At 34.7% G+C, this 18,644-nt stretch overlaps 2 protein-coding genes across 5 annotated transcripts; one reads left to right on the top strand and one right to left on the bottom strand.

Moving 5' to 3' along the window:
• The first annotated feature begins 729 nt into the window (after positions 1–729).
• LOC133669565 (protein LNK1) lies at positions 730–9,544 on the top strand. Of its 4 annotated transcripts, none has more exons than XM_062089779.1 (8): positions 730–935; positions 1,347–1,454; positions 2,063–2,646; positions 2,917–3,235; positions 3,458–4,150; positions 4,883–5,031; positions 9,001–9,133; positions 9,222–9,544. In XM_062089779.1, the coding sequence occupies exons 2-8, from the start codon at positions 1,431–1,433 to the stop codon at positions 9,327–9,329; spliced, it is 2,010 nt and encodes a 669-aa protein (XP_061945763.1). In that variant the 5' UTR covers positions 730–935; positions 1,347–1,430; the 3' UTR covers positions 9,330–9,544. The 4 variants fall into 4 exon arrangements, with proteins under 4 accessions (XP_061945763.1, XP_061945756.1, XP_061945748.1 ...); XM_062089772.1 differs by having other exon boundaries at positions 1,272–1,454; positions 2,917–3,268; XM_062089764.1 differs by having other exon boundaries at positions 731–935; positions 2,917–3,268.
• A 6,550-nt stretch (positions 9,545–16,094) lies between these two features.
• On the bottom strand, positions 16,095–17,334 carry LOC133681087 (uncharacterized). Its single transcript, XM_062104184.1, has 3 exons — positions 17,295–17,334; positions 16,957–17,124; positions 16,095–16,315 (listed from the first exon to the last, which is right to left on the bottom strand). The coding sequence occupies exons 1-3, from the start codon at positions 17,332–17,334 to the stop codon at positions 16,095–16,097; spliced, it is 429 nt and encodes a 142-aa protein (XP_061960168.1).
• Positions 17,335–18,644: the final 1,310 nt, after the last annotated feature.

Below are 18,644 nucleotides of genomic sequence, written 5' to 3'. Positions count from 1 at the left end.
TTAGCCAGGGAAGATTCTTTAAATTCCAAGATTTGAAACAAAAAGAATGAAAGAAATAGAATATATGAAATAGAGTCTTACTTGAGTGTTATTCATTCCTAATTTCCATCATTCCCTTCCCTCTCATGGCCATCATCTTCATCAAATGCTCTTAAAATCACCAGCACGAGAAACCACCATGATCACTCATGCAATCATAATTGCAAACAGATTAAAAAAACCCACTTAAGAAAATAATTGATCAAATAGAATCGATCAGATTGAGTGATAAAATCAGTGCAAGAAAACTCTAATTTAGAAAATAATAAAGTAAGTTTTGAGGGTTATTAATCAAAAAAAAAAAGAGAAAAAAAAAACGTTTTGAAATCAGAGACCAAGAAACCACTATTTGAAACCAGAGACAGAGAACCGTCGGCTCTTTTTCCTTTTTTTTCCCTGTGTACTCTGCTACAAAGTGACGTCAGTGGGCATGACCACGTGCAGGGCATAAATATTCGGGGCAAAGGATCGGTCCCAGACATGTGTCGAGGGATTCGTAGGTGAGAGCTACGTGGACCAATGGGCTGGCAGAAAGTGATTGGATCTCATCCCTTGCTCTCGTCCACGAATTCTTGCTTTCTGTTTTGATATCTGTTACGCTTCCTTGTTTTGATCTCCTACCCACGTGTCAGAACGTGCCTCACCCAGCAAAATTAAAAAAATATTAACCACTAAAAAAATTTAAATTTTTTTGTTTTTGTACCTAAAAGAAAAGAAAAGAAAGAGCGAGATAGAAAGAGAGAGAGAGAGAGTGTGCGGTCTGGTGTAGAATACTAGAAAAGAAGAAGAAAAATTGTGTAGAAACTTCTGGAAATCAGTGGCTGCGATTCGATTAGGGTTAAAGTCTTGCAGTAAAGGAGGAGGAGGAAGATTTCGTTTACTTGGATTCTTTTTAGGTGAGTTTTACTCTGGGAGATCCGTTTGGTCTGTGGTTTATGGCTTGTTTGGTTGCTGAGAATTTGTGAGAAACGAAGAGTAACAGTCCAATTATTATGCTTGTTTTAGATTTAAGAATTTTTTTTTGATATTTTTTTATTCTAGTAATTAAAAAAGAGTTGAGAAATTCCTCTGGTATGTTTATATATTGGATTCAGAAAGAAAAGATTTGCGTTTAGTTGAGTAACCAGTAAAGCAAGACTAATCCCTGATTAATTCTCTGCCACAAACTGGCTAGGTTAATGCTATTTCTGTAAGTATTTGACTCTAATTTGTTGAGTTCTGGTTTGAAACAGATGCGTGAAGAATCTAGTTCTCTTCTGACCCGAATACAAGAAATTGACTGTTAGTTTTTCTTTTCTTTTTTGGAGGGGGCATTAACTTTCAACGAAGAACATGACATCATATAATGAAATTGTGTGTGGCTTCAATGGTGGGTAGGTGATTGTGGAGGAATGTCAGATTTGTGCATGTATGAGGTAGGGATTCTTTTGAGGTTAATTGTTTTTGCAAATAGTGTAGTTTTGTGATGCCTTTATGTGTGTTTGTGGTATTTGATCATTCTTGTATGTTGTTTCAGGTTAAGCCCATTATGCGAAACAGAAAAAATATTCAACTATTCAGTTTTAGAACAACAATTGGTTAGGACGGATTTGTCTGCATTTAGTAATCTATTAACGTACTCAGAATCACAGCCTCTCTGGCTTTCTTGGGACTTTTTTTTTGGCCTGAAATATTGAGTGAAAACATACCCTTTTTAACCACTGACAGCTATTCATTTATTTTGGCGGGTTTAAATTTATTTGCAGCAATCATACTATCCTTACCGTAGAGTTTCTAAATTCCATTAATTTTGTGAAGAAGCTCTCATATTGGGATCAAGACCAATCATCTCACTCACTTTTTATTGGGTCAATATTCTTGATAATATGCACGTCTTCTCTGGCCAATAAATAATTGAATGCAGCGCAATCTTCAGTTTTTGTTCTTGTCTCATCCCAAATTATCAACTTCCATTTTCTATGTGTTTTTATCGTGTTTCCCATGAAGATACTGATGGCTACAGTGTGTTTCTAATCTATGGCAGCTTGAAGATAATCTGTGGGATGAATTCAGTGTGAGTGATGATCACATAGTACCTCATCCTGGTCATGAATATGGAGATCACTTTGTAGCTCAGGGCGTCAAGCAAAAGAAACCTGAAAGTAAGATAATTAATGTTGCGAATAATGAAGACGATTCACTTACCTATAGCACTCAGGAAGAGGAGGAAGCTAGCTTACCTACTCTGGTAAAGAAGGATACAATGTTAGAAAAGGATTCGTGGTCTAACACACCTGACAGTGTGTTTCCTACCTCACGAGATAGTGGTGCAGTCAAGGACTTTATAACAATAAGATCTGAAGAAAAAAGCATGTCCAGTCATTGTTTAAAAAATGGGAATATTGATTCAGTTGGCAGTGAGTTCTGTGCCAGTGATCCTACATCAGTTGAAAAATGTTCCGCAGTTGATAATAACCTGTATAGTTATCCACTCAGTCACATTTCGAAGACAGACAATGATCTCAGCTTCTTTGATAATGACCGTGAAGACAAAGAAAGCAGTGATCCCTTATATTACGGGTGGCCTGATGATATAGGAAATTTTGATGATGTTGATAGGATGTTTAGGTAGTCCAACCCTTCCTCTTCTATATCATCATCATCATCATCATCTCTACTTTTGAAAATTCACACTACTGGTGGAATTATTTGCAATTTCTATAATTAAATATATTCATTTTATGAGTGATACAGTTTTGTATGATCTATTTGAGTACACACACAATGTGCACACGCGCGAGCATGTAAATATGCATAAGAGTTGATGTATACATCTCTATGTATTTGCACACAAAGACACGTGTACTCTTGCATGATATCTATAGGTTTATCTTGCAGAAGTTGTGATTCAACATTTGGGTTGGGGAGTCTGAGCAATGAAGATGACTTGTGCTGGTTTTCATCTTCTGATTTCACTGAAAGATCTGATGATGCGTTGAATCTGGGTTCCAAGTTCTTAAATTCTGAGGCAAGTGCTTTGGATAGTGTATCAGAACATCCTGAAGCTTCACAACTAAGCAGTGATGACCCTTCAGTCCACGATTCCAACAAGAAAAGCATTTTCACAGATGACAAAATAAGCTCCAGGACTTCCAGTGCTGTTGACCATTCTTCTCTTGGTTACTTAACATTTCTGAATGGGTCAGAGACAAAATCTGTAAGTATGGATGACTTGGTACTCAAGGAAAAGGTTGGTGAAGTCTTCATGTTTTCGAACAATATCTTCTTTTCAATTCTGTTTAGATTAGCCGATATCACCTGATCTGAACTTATTTGGGATGGGGGCGCGCTTCCATAAGCATTTTAGTTGATTGCCAGGTTGCATGTTTATATGTATACGTGAATTCATTGCTTTGTTGATTGTGTGGTTGCATGATAGATGAATTGGAACAAAAGGCAGGCAAGGCACAACAACCGATTTGAAGGAAGGAGAAAAGACGGTGATATTGAAAGTGGTTCTTTTCCTCTCGATGTTAACATGAAGCATTTCGCAGATACAAAGCATTCATCTGGAGACTCATACCGTCAAGTTTTACCTCTTCCAGGCATCCAGCAGCATAAACAAATAATAGGATCCAATTCCTTAAATTACATGCAGACACATATTCCATTGATACACATCGACTACAGTCATTCTTCAGATCAAATTTCGACCTGTCCAACTCAATCTAGTGTTAAATCTGAAAACAATAGCTACCCATCTCCTTCTCCAAAGGAGTCTTCCCATGCATCAAATCATGTACGGTCCATTGAGAGCGCTAATGGTCCTGACTTTGAGGCTCCTGCTATAACAACAAATGAGAATGAGGAAAATCTGTATCATTGCCAGGAACCATCATCTGGTATGAATCTCAAACCTGCAAACATGGCAGGTCCAGCAGAATTTTATGGTCCAGTTTCAGCTAAGAAGGTAGCCCGTCAGTCTGAATATGATATCAAAGGAGTTGGCACAGGGATTCCAGCAGAACTAGACTCTTCAAATGCACAGGAGAGCTCTTGCATGAGTTCTGTGTTGGATGGAATTTCACTAGAAGCAACTAGTTTTCGCCAACTTCAACAAGTCATGGAACAGGTGTGGTGTTTTATAAAACTTTGGTTATTTGCATGATATGATTGATATAATAAAAACTGAATCTTCATAGCATTAGAAGAACCTATGTATGTGCGTGCATTTTTCTGTGAGTGCTCTGAATGATTTCGCTTGATTGTGTTTAAAATATTATGAAATATGAAAACTTGGTTCACAAAATGCAGCATAACCTTGCAATTTTAAAATAGCAGCATAAACTATTAATGTCAACTTTCAACATGCTCTCTCTCATGTCAGTCCATGGTGTAAATCGGTTTCATTCAAAGCCTCCAAAGGTTTATATTCAGAGTGAAAAAAAGTTTGTGATTGTGCAACAACTATTACAGAGTGACAAAATACCAATAAAAAGCATTGCATAATAGTCTTCAGCTATTATGTATGGCTATACGGGAAGCTAATGGGAAAATGCTGACCGACCTTTAGATAATATAAGAGATGGTCAGTAACATACTTCTTTTAATGATATGGAATTTTCTAGTTTGTGCTGTTCTTATGTTCAAATTATGATTGTTGTTTATATATCTGCAAATGTGTATGTATGAATGGGATCTGAGCATTTGACATGATAAAAAATGGCTTCTAGATATTTTATTTCTCTTGGTGATGATCATTCTCTGCACATAAAAACTCTGCACGAGCAGTATCCTGCCATTATTATTATTATTATAAAGTCAATATTGTGGGATTTAGTGATCTGAACCTGCCTGAATTCAGTTGGATATTAGGACAAAACTATGTATAAGGGATAGCCTGTATCGCTTAGCTAGAAGCGCTGAGCAAAGGCATAATCATAGGAATGGAAGTGGTGGCAAGAGAGATGGCGGAGACAGAAGTGGGGCATTGATGGCTGAAGAAGCTGACAAGTATGGTCATGCCTTTCTCTTTTATTTTCTCCATTGTTTACCTTCTTTCTTTTTCTTATTTGTGCAGTACTTCTTAAGTTAAGATGCATGTTATTGTTTATTGATTGTAGTTATTCTTGTTATGAGTAATCACAATCTGTGTGTGAGGGTGTGTTTTCGTTGGGGGGAGGGGGGGGGGCATGTGTGCTTTAGCCGGGTACTAACTAGTCAGAATTGCCTAGCTTAGATTCTATGTAATTTTCATGCCTTTCATTCATTCTTTGAAGTGGAAATAACCTATGTTATCATGTCATGTTTGTTGATATAACATGGGTTAAGCATTGGTGAAGCAACTAATATTTGTTTCATGATAAGGTCGCTGGGGTTTTTTTAGAGTTCTTTAAACGATACCATAGTTTATCCCAAACCCCCTTGCATGGTACTTTCTCAAACATTGGTCTAGTGGGCTAAAGTTCCGTTGTGCTCCTTCATGTGGCAAGAATTTGACTCGGGCAGTTGAGCTCAACATTAAGCTTGAGTTTTTTTTTTTTTTTCCCAGCAAGAAGTGAAAGTAACCAACAAGCAGGCCCCACATAGAGGGCATGGATGGCATGTGTGCTTTAGCTGGTTTGAATATGAATTACATAATTTTCATGCCTTTCATTCATTCTTTGAAGTGGAAATAACCTATGTTATCATGTCATGTTCCTTGATATAACCTGGGTTAAACATTGGTGAAGCAATTAATATTTGTTTCATGATAAGGTCGCTGGGGTTATTTTAGAGTTCTTTAAACAATGCCATAGTTTATCCCAGACTTTCTTGTTTGGTACTTTCTCAAACATTGGTCTAGTGGGCTAAAGTTCCTCTGTGCTACTTCATGTGGCAAGAATTTGACTCGGGTAGTTGAGCTCAACATTAAGCTTGATATTGCACCTCTATGTGGAGGCCTACTTGTTGGTTACTTTCAGTTGCTGAAAAAAAAAACTCTCCTTCTCATCTCCTTTTATGTCCAATTTCATTGATATGCTACTTAGGCCAGACACCTATTCAAGGATAATTTATATCCAAGAACTTCAGGCTTGTCTTGGTTTGTATTTGCTGATCTCTTAAGCCTGCTTATTTTTAAAAGGGGAGCGATGTAGCAGAGAGTGATTTATTTAGATATCCTAGACTGACTTGATTTGTTCAGTATATGTTTTTTTTCTTTGTCTGTGTGATCACATGTCTGCTTATGTTTGTGTGTAACTTCTATTATGATTATGAGTTGTTAGGCAATCATCAATCTTGTTGCGTCTCCTGTTTAAAGGTGATTATATAATATTTGTGAATGTAGGTCTGTAGACTCAGCTATATAAAATCATTTACATTTATGTCATTTCTTGTCTCTTATTTTTTTTCCTTGTCGGAACTCATATCATCTGATCCATTTATTCTGTGTCCAAAAATGGCAGCTAATGACCTAGCACATTGAAATTTAATTTAATAAACTCTGTAAAGAAGTTACCCTAATATATATGCTGTATTTGGAGGACAAGTCAATTACCATCAAGTGTTCAACAACTAGTGATCGGTGAGGAATGCTCTTAAAGGAAAATGATATGATGATCGATGGGATTTCGGTGGGTCCATTGCGGTGAAATGTGATTAATGCCATCCCTCCTCGGTGGTTCCAAATATTGATATTTTAGTCACATAAGGAATATCTCATGTAGTAGATGATGGCATCAATGAGATAGAGGGTTTATTTGAAAGATTTAGCTAATTGAGATTTGAGACTTTATTGCAAGCAATATAAAAGAGATTGCTATAAACTATTAAGCATGCATTTCATGGCACTCTTATTGGGTTGGAATTGGGTGTTGACCTAGGTAATTATGTACGAAGGCTAGAGAATTGATACTTTGAGTGAATGTTGTTTGAAGAGAAGGCTAGAGAATTGATACTTTGAGTGAATGTTGTTTGAAGAGAGTTATTCATCTGTATAGGAGGGTGTTGTTTTACTTGGAACTATTATGGTTCAGCTAGATAAACAGATTGAAGAGAATGACATAACTGAGTAGATTATCCCTCAGATACATTTTCTTGATCTCAAATATCAATGCTGTTTCCTTTTGTTTTCTGGATTTGAGTAATTATTCTGAAATTATTACTCTTTTAGTGTTTGAAGGGATCCTTTGGGTGTGTTGGGTTTTAGCGAAGGCATACATTGATTTAGATTTCAAATTTCACCAGTGTGCCTCAAGTATCAGAATTGAAAGGAGTTTTATTTTTGAGCCTTTGGAGAATGAGGGTGATGGTAGGCATCTAAAGAATTCTGTATTTCTGAGGGTTAATGCCAGGACAAGAAGATGGAGGAGTTGCAAAGCTTGTTAGTGCTTCCATGGTGTCAGCCATTGGAACTGAAATGTTTTTTGGGATGTTACGAAGTAGCAGTGAATCTTTTGTGAAATCGATATCATAGATAGAAGGCAGAGTTAAGATGAAAGGGAAATTTGAGCTTGTCAAATCTTACAACAGATTTATACACAAATGATTGTTTAAATAAAAATTTGGGTTGGAATTGGGTGAGGAGGTCTTTTGGGATGTTAACATGTTTGTTAAACAAATGTAAGAGAAAATTTTGAACTTATCAGATCTTACAAAAGATTGAGAAAACTGGAGTTTCCTTGATCTTTAAAAAACTCTACTTTGATGAAACAAGACAAACCATCACCTGGACAATGTATTGAAGAATCTTTCATTACAACTGAAATGGGTATGGGAGATGTTGAGGGCTTTATGGGCTGATAGGATTACATTTGATGTGTTGGGAGATTTCCACGTTCATGAGATGGTTATAGCAGCAAGTAGGTTGGCTTGTAAAGGACACAAGGGTCTTGTTTGGAAAGCAAACTATTTTGTTGAATAAATGTAAAAAATGAGTAAAAAAAGATCTCATTAACATGGTAAAGAATACATGAAAGAATTCACGGTACTTGGTCAGGGTATCCATAGAGTTAGAGGGTCTGATTGTAAAAGAAAAACTTTGAAATAATCACATCTTCAAGGCATTATTTTTAGAGAGAAATTTATATTCGACAGTATAGAAGAACTACTAAAAGAGAAATGCACATGGCATGAGAATAACCCGTTCTCGTAAGAGCAAAAGAGAACAAAACAATGTTAAAAAAACTTTCTAATTCTCTATGTTTGCTAAGGATATTATAGTAAAAGCATCAGTACATAACACCGTAAAGATGCGAGAAAAACTATTTTGTCCTATTTTAAAGGGAGGAAAGCTGTTTGTCCTGGAAGATTCTAGTGTTTCCTTCATTCCGAATGGTCCAAATCATAGAAAATATGGCACACTTCTATGGCACCTTCCCCTGTTTGATCTCCAAAATCCCATTTGGCATGCTAGAGTAGGTCTTCTGGAGAATTAGGGAAAATCTCACATAACATGTTTATTCAATATTAGAGATTTTATAATTGGCAAAAAAGTAGGTTCTCCTAGCATTATTATATTGAAAAGACTTGTTCGTTGATAGGCACTGACATCTTTCACCGTTCTCAATATATGAAAAGATTGGTTGATGCATGGGGATGAACATGCAATGAAAATGGTTGCTTTAGTTGCATTATGTTAACCCAAAAAAATATTTGGGATGAGAGGGAGAATATTATCAGAAACCAAATCAATTTATTTGCTAATTAAATTTATGATTGTAATGGCGCACTGAAATGAGTAGTATTTAGTGCATTTGATCTCAGATATCTTGCTTTGCCAGTTCTATGAGATACAATTAGGAAGGCTCCCATTGAAGGTATAGAAGAATATTAAAGTTTTGGAAGATTTTTTCAAAACAGTTGGAGAACAAAGGGGAAATGTTACCTGAGTAATTTGCTAGTTTCACTTGTAAAAGGCCTTTATGCTATTGGCTAGAGCTCAAATTCTTGCTCTTTTAGTGGTTATTATTTTTATGTATTTTAATGGTTTTCCTCATCCAGGACCGGATTAATGGATATGGAAACTGATACCAATCCAATAGATCGATCAATAGCGCATTTGCTGTTTCACAGGCCATCAGACCCATCTTTGATGCCTGCTATTGATTCCTCGTCGCTCAAGTCTCACACCATGGTAAGTTTTCACATATCTACTTAACATTTAGTATTTCATTTTGTATTGCTGTGTAAATTGTAACCTTACACTGGAAGTAAATCGACAGATTCATGGATCTATTAGCAGCTTGCCGGTGATGACCAAGGAACATTGCCAGGAGGAAACTGCCACTGGTTCGGATGGAAGTTTGTTGATGAGTAATGACAAACAGTAAGTTAGCATTAACATAAGTGCATTCATAGTAAAAGGTGTTCTATTTTCAAATCACCACAGTTCTTCATGTGTAATAACATTGGTTGAGGCACCGCAGGACATACTTCTTAAGGTTTGGTTCCATGTTTTAGATCTGATAATTCCTCTGATGTATAATGTAATTTTTGTTGATGTTTGTCACTGTAGCAGTTATATTTGCTGAGATTGTTTTGTTTATTGGTTCCATCATATCACTAACCATCTGGTTCATGGAATCTATTTCAAATTCCTACATGATTGTATGAGTTTGTCTTCAACTTTTGAAATCTGTAGGCATTAGGGTAAATAATTGCTTTCAGAATCTACTGAGAAACTTAGAAAAGGAAGAAAGGGGTCACCGCCTAGAGGCTTGGTTGGCATTCAAATATATATATATATATATATATATATATATATATATTCAGAATTCTAACGAGTAGGATTTTATGTTTGTTCATGGAATCTATCTCCCTCTCTCACGATTGCTGCTTCAGCTTGAGTCAGCACTTCTCCATCTGGGGAAGCGTTGCCTTCTGGTATATATTCTTGGAATACATTCTTGGTGATGTGTGGTCCTGTCTCACAATGAGTATCTACATCATTAAATATGGTTTTTTTACACCTTATCCAGGACTTGAGGTTGATAACTTATTATTCTGGTGAGTGGTGATGTGTGGTCCAGAATGTACGTTCATTATCTAGGACTTGAGGTTGAGATGGGGTTATTGTGCTTTTTAGTTGATCCTCGATTTGACATAATATAATATAATTTTATTAATTAAAAATAATTGAGATTTTTTTAAGATTAAATTTGACAATGAAACAAAAAACAACATTTTCTTTCAAATTTTTTTACTATTCATGGGCATGCTTTTTAAAATTTTGCTCCTTGGAGTTTTCATGTTTTTCATTTTTGCACCCTTTGTTGTTTGAATTTTTAATTTTTATTCAAAATTTTATTTTATTCATTTTTAGTTGCTAAATCTAAGAGAGGAGAGTGACATCAAAAAATGAGACTCACCGACAATAAAAAAACAAGATTTTTGTGTATTATTTAGAAGTTTTTGATCATTTATCTTACCGTAATAAGTAGATCAGGCTAGAGATTAGGCTTCAAATTTTTTTTATTCAAATGATTTTTTTTACGGATTAAAGGAGATTTAAGATTAGAAATGAGTTTATTAATGTCTTTAAGGTGTTTTTTTAAATATTTTCAAGTAAAACAAAAGGTCAAAAATGATTTTTTTGAATCCTAGAAGTCAAAAAATTTGAAGTAGCTGATGGTGCTAGTTCTTTTGTTAAAAAAAAAAAATTTGGTGCCCAACATGTCTTATCGTGGCGTGCATGGCATCAAATGATGTGTTTTCCTCTTGGGTTGTAGAGGCTTCGAGTGTGTTGGAATTAATCATAAATTTATAATTTTAAAAGGTTCAAGAGTCACCACTTGATATTTTGATCACTAGAAAATCTATTAGTTTATAAGAGTCTGGGTAAGATAACTAGTTGTGCACGAAAAAGATGTATCAGTCTCAATACACCCTACCTATGTAAGCTATATTATTGATTGTTTTTTTAGATCATATATTTTTTTTCTTAGTCTGTTTAAAGTTTAAGAAAAATTATTCTCAATAAGAAGGTTCCTATCTCTGTAGATGCAAGACATCATCTTTGTCATTAAGAAGGTCACTGCTTTATCAAGCTAAAATCTAACATTTCTAGGGATCAAATTTTAATGGTGTATTTATTTTTATTTTATATTTTTAATATCTGAGGATATACTTTACAGTGCGATTTTATGCTCCAAATTATTAAAGTCTACAATTAATTCTCAACATTTTATTTTTTTAATTAGTTTAATTTAAAATCAAAATATGCATTACATTATAAAATTCATGCTCCAAATATTAATTAAATAAAATGATTTTTTTTTATATTTTTTTAATTTAAGCCAAGTCCTCTTGGCTTTAATAAATAAGTTATTAAATACAACATGCATGAAACAAAATGTGATTTTTTAGTATGCTAAAATATACAAATATGATTTTTTTAGAGATTTAGCCACATGCAATAAAATTATTTAAATGTATTTTTTTAAAAAAAATTGTTGTTTTTTTTTGGAAGAAAATTAATTTATTTAATATATAAAAAAACGTAACACGTATTATATAGGAAAGGATAAAAAAATATATATGAAATTTAAAATTAATTACAAAATAATCTAACTTAATCAAGATCTCAAGCTTGAAATCAAGACATTTAACTCATTTATCAACTCAAAATTTCATGATCCACATAATCTAAACTTACGCTATTTGTTATTACGATTCAATTTTCTATTTTGAATTTGATCGCTCATCAACTATTCTAATTAAAATTCGCAATCAAAGTAGCACCTAAAAGAAAAAAAGAAAAAGAAGGAACAAGATTATGATTGACTCATTTAAATACATTTCATGTATCATTCTCAATCCAAGTCATCATATTACTTCCAAACCCAGCTCATGAAGCATATAATCATTCATACAAGAATATTCCATAACAACAAGTTGGAAGTTCATGCTTTGAGGTGGTGTTATTATTCATACTCCTGTTAATGATCACGATTACATCAAAGGCTGCTCACGGCTACTAGAACCTACCACCGGTCGACCGGTTTAATTTTTGTTGGCAATTGGTTTACTGGTTGGAGTTTGCTGCTGTTGATTAGGGAGAACCACCTCTACTGCTTCCAGCTTGGAATGAGTTCTACTGTTGCGGCTGGGATACAAGTATCTCTGGTGCTGCTGTGGCAAGGAGGAAGAATTTTGCTGCTGTGATTGAGAAGAAAAGCCTCTGTTGTTTTTTTTGGTTGAATCTTATATTGTTGTTCATAATGCTGCTGTTGCAAAGTTGAGGAAAAAGCTGCTGCTGTGAGGAGAAGCAAACTCTGTTGCTGAGAGAGAGAGCTACTGGTGACGAAATCTTTGTTGCTCACGTTGCTGAAAAGATGAGAGATGTTGACTGTTGAAGAGCAGTTTCCACTGCTAGTGATAATTGAAGTGCAGACATGATTGAGGAAAACAGCCTTTGTTGCTGCTCACATTTCTGAAACAAGTAATTGTTAGTCCGAGAGACTGTAAGGGAATTGCTCACAGTGGCTGAGAAGAGATGCTAGTGATGGTTGAAGGCTGTGCTGAGGAGACTTAGGCTAAGAGCTCTTGCTGCACTCGGTGGAGTCAGCTGCAGATGAAGCTAGTCACGGTGGTAGCTTGTTGTGGATGCTTTGGAAGGAGATATCACTGGGACTGTTGTGGGGGGTTGTGATGATTTGAGGGCTATTTATGGGTTTATTTCAGGCTGGAAAGATTAAAGAGCGAGGCTTTTACAGTCTTGGCTGAGAGAGAGTATTTATGGCAGTGTTCGTCTCCCTTTCCTCCACTGCTTGGGTTAGGGTTTGTGGGGTTTTTATGGGGGAAACATGGTGGTTCTAGGGCTTCTAAATTTATGTGATCTCGACTACTGATGTTGAAAAATAGATTTATCATTCATTGAAACTAAAAAAAAGAAGGTTGTCCTGCTCTGCAACTGGAAAATAGAGAACATAAGGTTGTTTTTACAGGTGAAGCAGCGTTGGATAGCGTGTTTGAAAGAGAATTTAAAGGTGTTTTTAATGGAATTAGAGCTGGAATTATAGCGTAGATGAAATACAAGTATCAGGATATAAGTTGTAATAAGATATGTGTGTGTGGTGAAGAGGTGAAGAAGAAATTAGAGCTGAAAATTGTCACTTGGACATTTTTTTTTGGTTTTGACAAGAAAAAGACAATGAATAATGAAATTATAGTATTTTTTAATTTAGTTTCTGAACTTTTGGAACTTTGCAATGGAACCTCCAATTAGCCTTCTTTAATTACCTCCTTAAATTTTTATGCTTTTTACAAAGTAGTTCTTAATCTTGAAATTCTTCAATTTAATTTTAAATCAAACTTCAATCTTTAAATTGTTTTTAATTGAACCCCTGATTGCATCAATTTAGCCTTTCCAAGCTCTAATTGTCTTCCTAATCTTTCAATCATTGTGAATTTGTTTGAATTAGACCTCCAAACTTAATTTTTTTTCAATTAATTCTTTAATTAAGTCAATTAAACCCATCAAAAGTTTAATTAAGTCCTTGAACTTAATTAATTCTTCTGATTTTAGCCCAATTAACTTTCTAAAATAATTTTTCTTTTAATTAAGCACTTCATTAAATCATTTAGGCTCATCAAAAGTTTGATTAAGTCCTTGAACTTAATTATTTTGCAAGTTTTCCCTAATATTCAATATCTTTCTTTAATTTGATCCTAAATTCTTGTTGTTTTCTTCAATTAGACCCTTCATTGTTGCAATTGGGCTCCTAACATTGGCTACTCGGTTAAATTTGATCCATCAACCTTCCATTAACTCCCCCCTTTTGTTTTTCATTATTTATTTTTTGGATAATTTTAGGGAACCCAAAATTAGATTACGACAATTGTCTTTTTCTTTACAATGCTTACGACAGAAAATCTCATATGAGACTTTAGATAATAAGTTGTAAAGAAAAAAAATAAAAAGATATGGATTTACCAAATCAAGAAGTGGTTAATTCTTCTCAAAATGATAGGATATTCAAAGATATCTCAAAGAATGACGAATCTAATAAAAACATAAAAAAGGAGGTCTCAAAGGTGCATTATCTGAAAGGTAAAGGCTTAATGGCGCACTTAGAAGAAAGTAGTGTCAAAAGCACTATTTAAAATAAATAAGGCTCAAAGCCATGCTATCTAGAAGACGAGGGCTCAAAAGTGCACTTGGAAGCAAAAAATGTCAAAAGAATTATATAAAAGAGATAAGCTTAAAGGCATGCTATCTAGAAGGCAAGGGCTCAAATCCGCACTTATAAGCAAATAATGCTAAAAGCATTATGTAAAAAAGTTATGGATCAAAGGTGCATTATCTGGAAGGCGAGGGATCAAATCCACACTTATAAGCAAATAATATTGAAAGCATTATGTAAAAAGATAGGGATCAAATGTGCACTATTTGGAAGGCGAGGAATCAAAAACGCACTCAGAAAAAAATAGTGTCAAAATCACTATGTAAAAGAGATAAGGCTCAAAGATGTGTTATCTAGAAAGTAAGGGCTTTGTTATGGTGCATTTCTACATGGAATGCTACCCCTTCATCATATTTCTTCTTGGTTTTTGGATCTTTTGTTCTGTTCATTTGGAAGTCAAGATGATGTAGTTGTTTGAAAGAAATGTTAACATAATTGCTTGTTATATATATTTGCACTAAACTGAATTATATGAGAATTTCATATAATGTTTAAATCACTATGTAAAAGAGATAGGGCTTAAAAGCGCGCTATCTAGAAGGCGAGACGCACTTGGAAGGAAATAGTGTTAAAATCATTATGTAAAAGAGATAGGACTTAAAAGCACACTATCTAGAAGGCGGGGGTTCAAAGATATACTCAGATTCAAATAGTGCTAAAAGCACTATGTGAAAAAGATAGGGCTCAAAGGCACACTATCTAGAAGGCGAGGACGCAAAGGTGCACTTAGAAGAAAATAATACCAAAAGCACTATGTAAAATAGATAGGGCTAAAAGGCGCACTATCTGAAAGACGAGGGTTCAATAGCGCACTTCGAAACAAATAGTGCTAAAAGCACTATATAAAAGATATATGGTTCAAATATGCATTATTTGGAAGGCGATGACTTAAAGACGCACTTAGAAAAAAAAATAGTACCAAAAGCAAGTATGTAAAAGAGATAGGGCTTAAAGACGCGTTATCTATAGAAGGCAATAGTTTACATACACACTCAGAAGGTGCTAACTAGTGAAAAAGAGATAAGGTAAAACACACACTATCTAAAAGACGATGACTCAAAGGCGCATTTAAAAGAAAATAGAGCTAAAACACTATGTAAAAGAGTTAAATATAGAGATTTTCTTATGACAGAGTTGAATTTAAAAATCCTGATGATAAGGTTAAACTTTTTGATGTTTCTGATTGTAAGATTGACATTTTTCATTCCTAATAAAAAGGTTGGACTTCCTAATTGTAGAGTTGAAGTTTTGGTGAAAAATATCTATAATTTTCATGAATAGCTTGTGTTAGATGACCTGCCTTTTATGAAGCGGACCATTTTATAATTTTTCTTTGGATTATATATGCTAGACTTTTAGTTATCTGTTGGAGCCTTGTTGGTTTCATAACCTTACCAGGTTTTTATTTGCTGGATTCTCACTAGACTCTTTTTACTAAGCCCTTGTTGAGTTGTTAATTGTTGGGATTCTTGTTGAGCTCAAATAATTGTTGAGTCTATTTTGTTGGAGCCTTGCTGGACTCTTTTTTTATAAAGAACTTGCTAGGTTTTTAATCACAAGAGCCTTGCTAGGCTAAGTTCCACTGATACAAACCAAGGACACAGCAAGGATACAAATCTCTTCTTCAAAGTGGACCTGGCTGAAGTAATCCAAACACTAAACATAAATGTTCCCACCCAGCTTGAGGTAAAAACAGAACCCATGAAGCAACCGATTGAGGTATGTTTGCACGACACATTTTTCATTAGAAATTAACCAACACTACAACTTCTTGGAAGTATCATACAATGGAAAGGTCCTGATATAATTAAGTAAACTACTTCATCAATCACCACTCGTTGCAGAATAAACTACAATGATTACGCATTTTTCCTTGATGATCCTTGATCCTAACATGTTCTCTAAATTAGGCTAATCAAACTGCTGCCTAAGTTGCATCTCTATCTCACTTTTCCAAGTAGTATGAGATGACTGGCCCTTCATCCTCTTACTTTTTTCCTTGTCTTTGATAACAGATCCCTTCTTCTTGGATTCGTTGCTAGTGTCATTGGGTGGGCGATCACCATAAATAGGATAGACCATTCCACATGTATTAGAGAATGTCTTGGGTACTCCACATTGCAGGCACATCCCATAATCAGGTAAACGAATGTTAACAAAAAGAAATTAATTGGCAAACAAGGATACTTTAAAACAATCATCACAAGGCTATAGGCAAATAGAAACCAAAAAGAATGATGTGTATGGTATATGTTTAAGCTCGTTCTGTAGAGGCTTTTGGTTTTATTTATTCTGCAGTCTGTCCTAGCCAAAGTTCAAAATCCTTTTCTTTTCCCCTGGCCTGAGAACAGCCCAAGATCCACTAGTCCTACTGTCACAACCAGAACTCCAAACCTCCACCTTAGAAAGGCGGATATTGAATGTGATTACATAAACACATGCTGTGGATTTAGTCTAGAGAAATGTAAAGGGTTCCAACTAGACAAAGAAAAGGAGTTGGTTGACTACCTTAGTAGAAAAAACACAGAAAGAAGGCAAATGAAGGTCAGGTTATGTTTCAAGTTGTAGTGCAAACACCATATGATAATTAACTAAAGCAAAGTAGTTTTACTTTCAAGATAGCAGTTGATTGCCAACAATAGAAATCCCCATTTATCATACATATTTAAACTATCAATTTATATCCTCAGCTCGAGGTCATGCAACAGAGAGAACAAACTATAAAATCGTGTCATAGCTTAAATTCATGTTGCAAAAGATGTGAATATATACCTCAATAGCTCTGCAGCATCTTCTGCACTAGGATTGGTAGCAGTTGGAACACACTTTCCTCCCTCATCTATAGTGCTTGGAACTGATGATGGAGGTTCATGGGCCACGATATCACTCCTCACTCGCTTATGAATTCCAACAAGTAGAGGTTTGACCTCCACTATAGCTCCTACATTGCGCACAACACATAAAAGAAAATTATATCTTCCCTGTAAAACAACATTAGCTCTAATCAAATAAATGGTTAATCAAAATAAACAATCATCAAGCTGTTGGTAATTGGTAAAAGCACGAAATCAAGTATGTCATGGACTAAGAAGACGTGTATAATAGATTCACTGCGATCAAAATGGGAGGGGAACTTAATCATGGCAGGCATAATGGAGTAACAGAGAGCGCACTCTTAAATTTCCATATTAACTATTGGCATAATTTCAAAGTAATATGATTTAGTTATATGTGATTCCATCATAGTGAGATTTGGTAATTGAGATGGTCATTGTGCTTTGAGCCTCTTGATAGTTTCCCTGCAGAATTACATGGACGACATAGATGGTTAAAGAAGGTAGGCTTGGTTTTTAACTATCAGTGTGAGATTTCCTTTATTGAATTTAGAAAGCAAATCAAGCTTGACTGTTGAACAGTGTAGAGCATTAAGATAAAGAGCTAGATAGATTAAAACCAAGTTGCAAGCTTAAATGCTTGTAACAGAACTAGCTTACAAGAACTCCATAAGTGAAACATCCTGACGAAACTCTCTGATAAACTAAGCCCTTGACATAACTAAAATACAGCTTTTATGCTGACAATAAATTGTCCAAAAATATAAGTAGGGTACCAAAAAGATAATCAATCCTCTATCCCTCTTTCCTTTTCACTATTGTGGAGAAGACATTCAGCTTGCTACTTGTGATCTAATGAGAAATACATGCAGCAAGTGAAAAGCATTTGAAATGGGAAAATCAATAATTTACTAGAAGGCAAATCTTTCTTCTTATCCTTCTATTGATTATTGTTATTTCTTCATATATTTTGATGCTTCCTTTGCTGATGCGGATTATAATCAGCTCCAACAATATACTCTTCCACAAAGTGACTAAGAAACTAGAGCGGCCCTGAAATCTCTAAAAAAAAGAAAGAAAAAAAACCCTAAACCTCTATGTCTTGATATTATCCAAAAAAGAAACTTGAGAAGATAACCTAATTGGGAAAAAGTGTATATAGCAGAGGGAAGAAGGGGAGAGGAGGATCCATTCGAGGGTGCTTTGTATGAAATCTTTAAATGGCTGCTGGAATGCCCTTCTTCTTCTGACAACTTTTGGTAATCTTCTTCTTCTTCTTCATCAGTAACTGTTTCTTCTTCTTCTTTCACGGAAGAATGACCTTGGATCAATGACAAGCTCATTTCTTTTTCTAATTTTTTTATTTTATTTTATTTTATTTCCTTCATCTTATCGTCCCCAAATCCTGGTCCGGCTGAATTTAATTTCAAATGAAATGTTGACCCAAGTTTATTTTGAACAAGTTCGAGTCCATTTTAAGATTTTTTTAACTTTTTTTCAAATATACTTTTTAAATTTAAATTAATTTGACAAGTTCATAACTCAGGTGTTAGATAGAATCAAATCTTAAACCAAGTATGATAATTATGCCAAAGACCAGAATAAAAAAAATAAAAATAAAAAGGAA

This window comes from Populus nigra, chromosome 1, assembly GCF_951802175.1.
Source record: "Populus nigra chromosome 1, ddPopNigr1.1, whole genome shotgun sequence".
Taxonomy (NCBI): Eukaryota; Viridiplantae; Streptophyta; class Magnoliopsida; order Malpighiales; family Salicaceae; genus Populus; species Populus nigra.
Note: the sequence above shows the minus strand (reverse complement) of the source record. Positions and strands in the feature narration are given on the sequence as shown.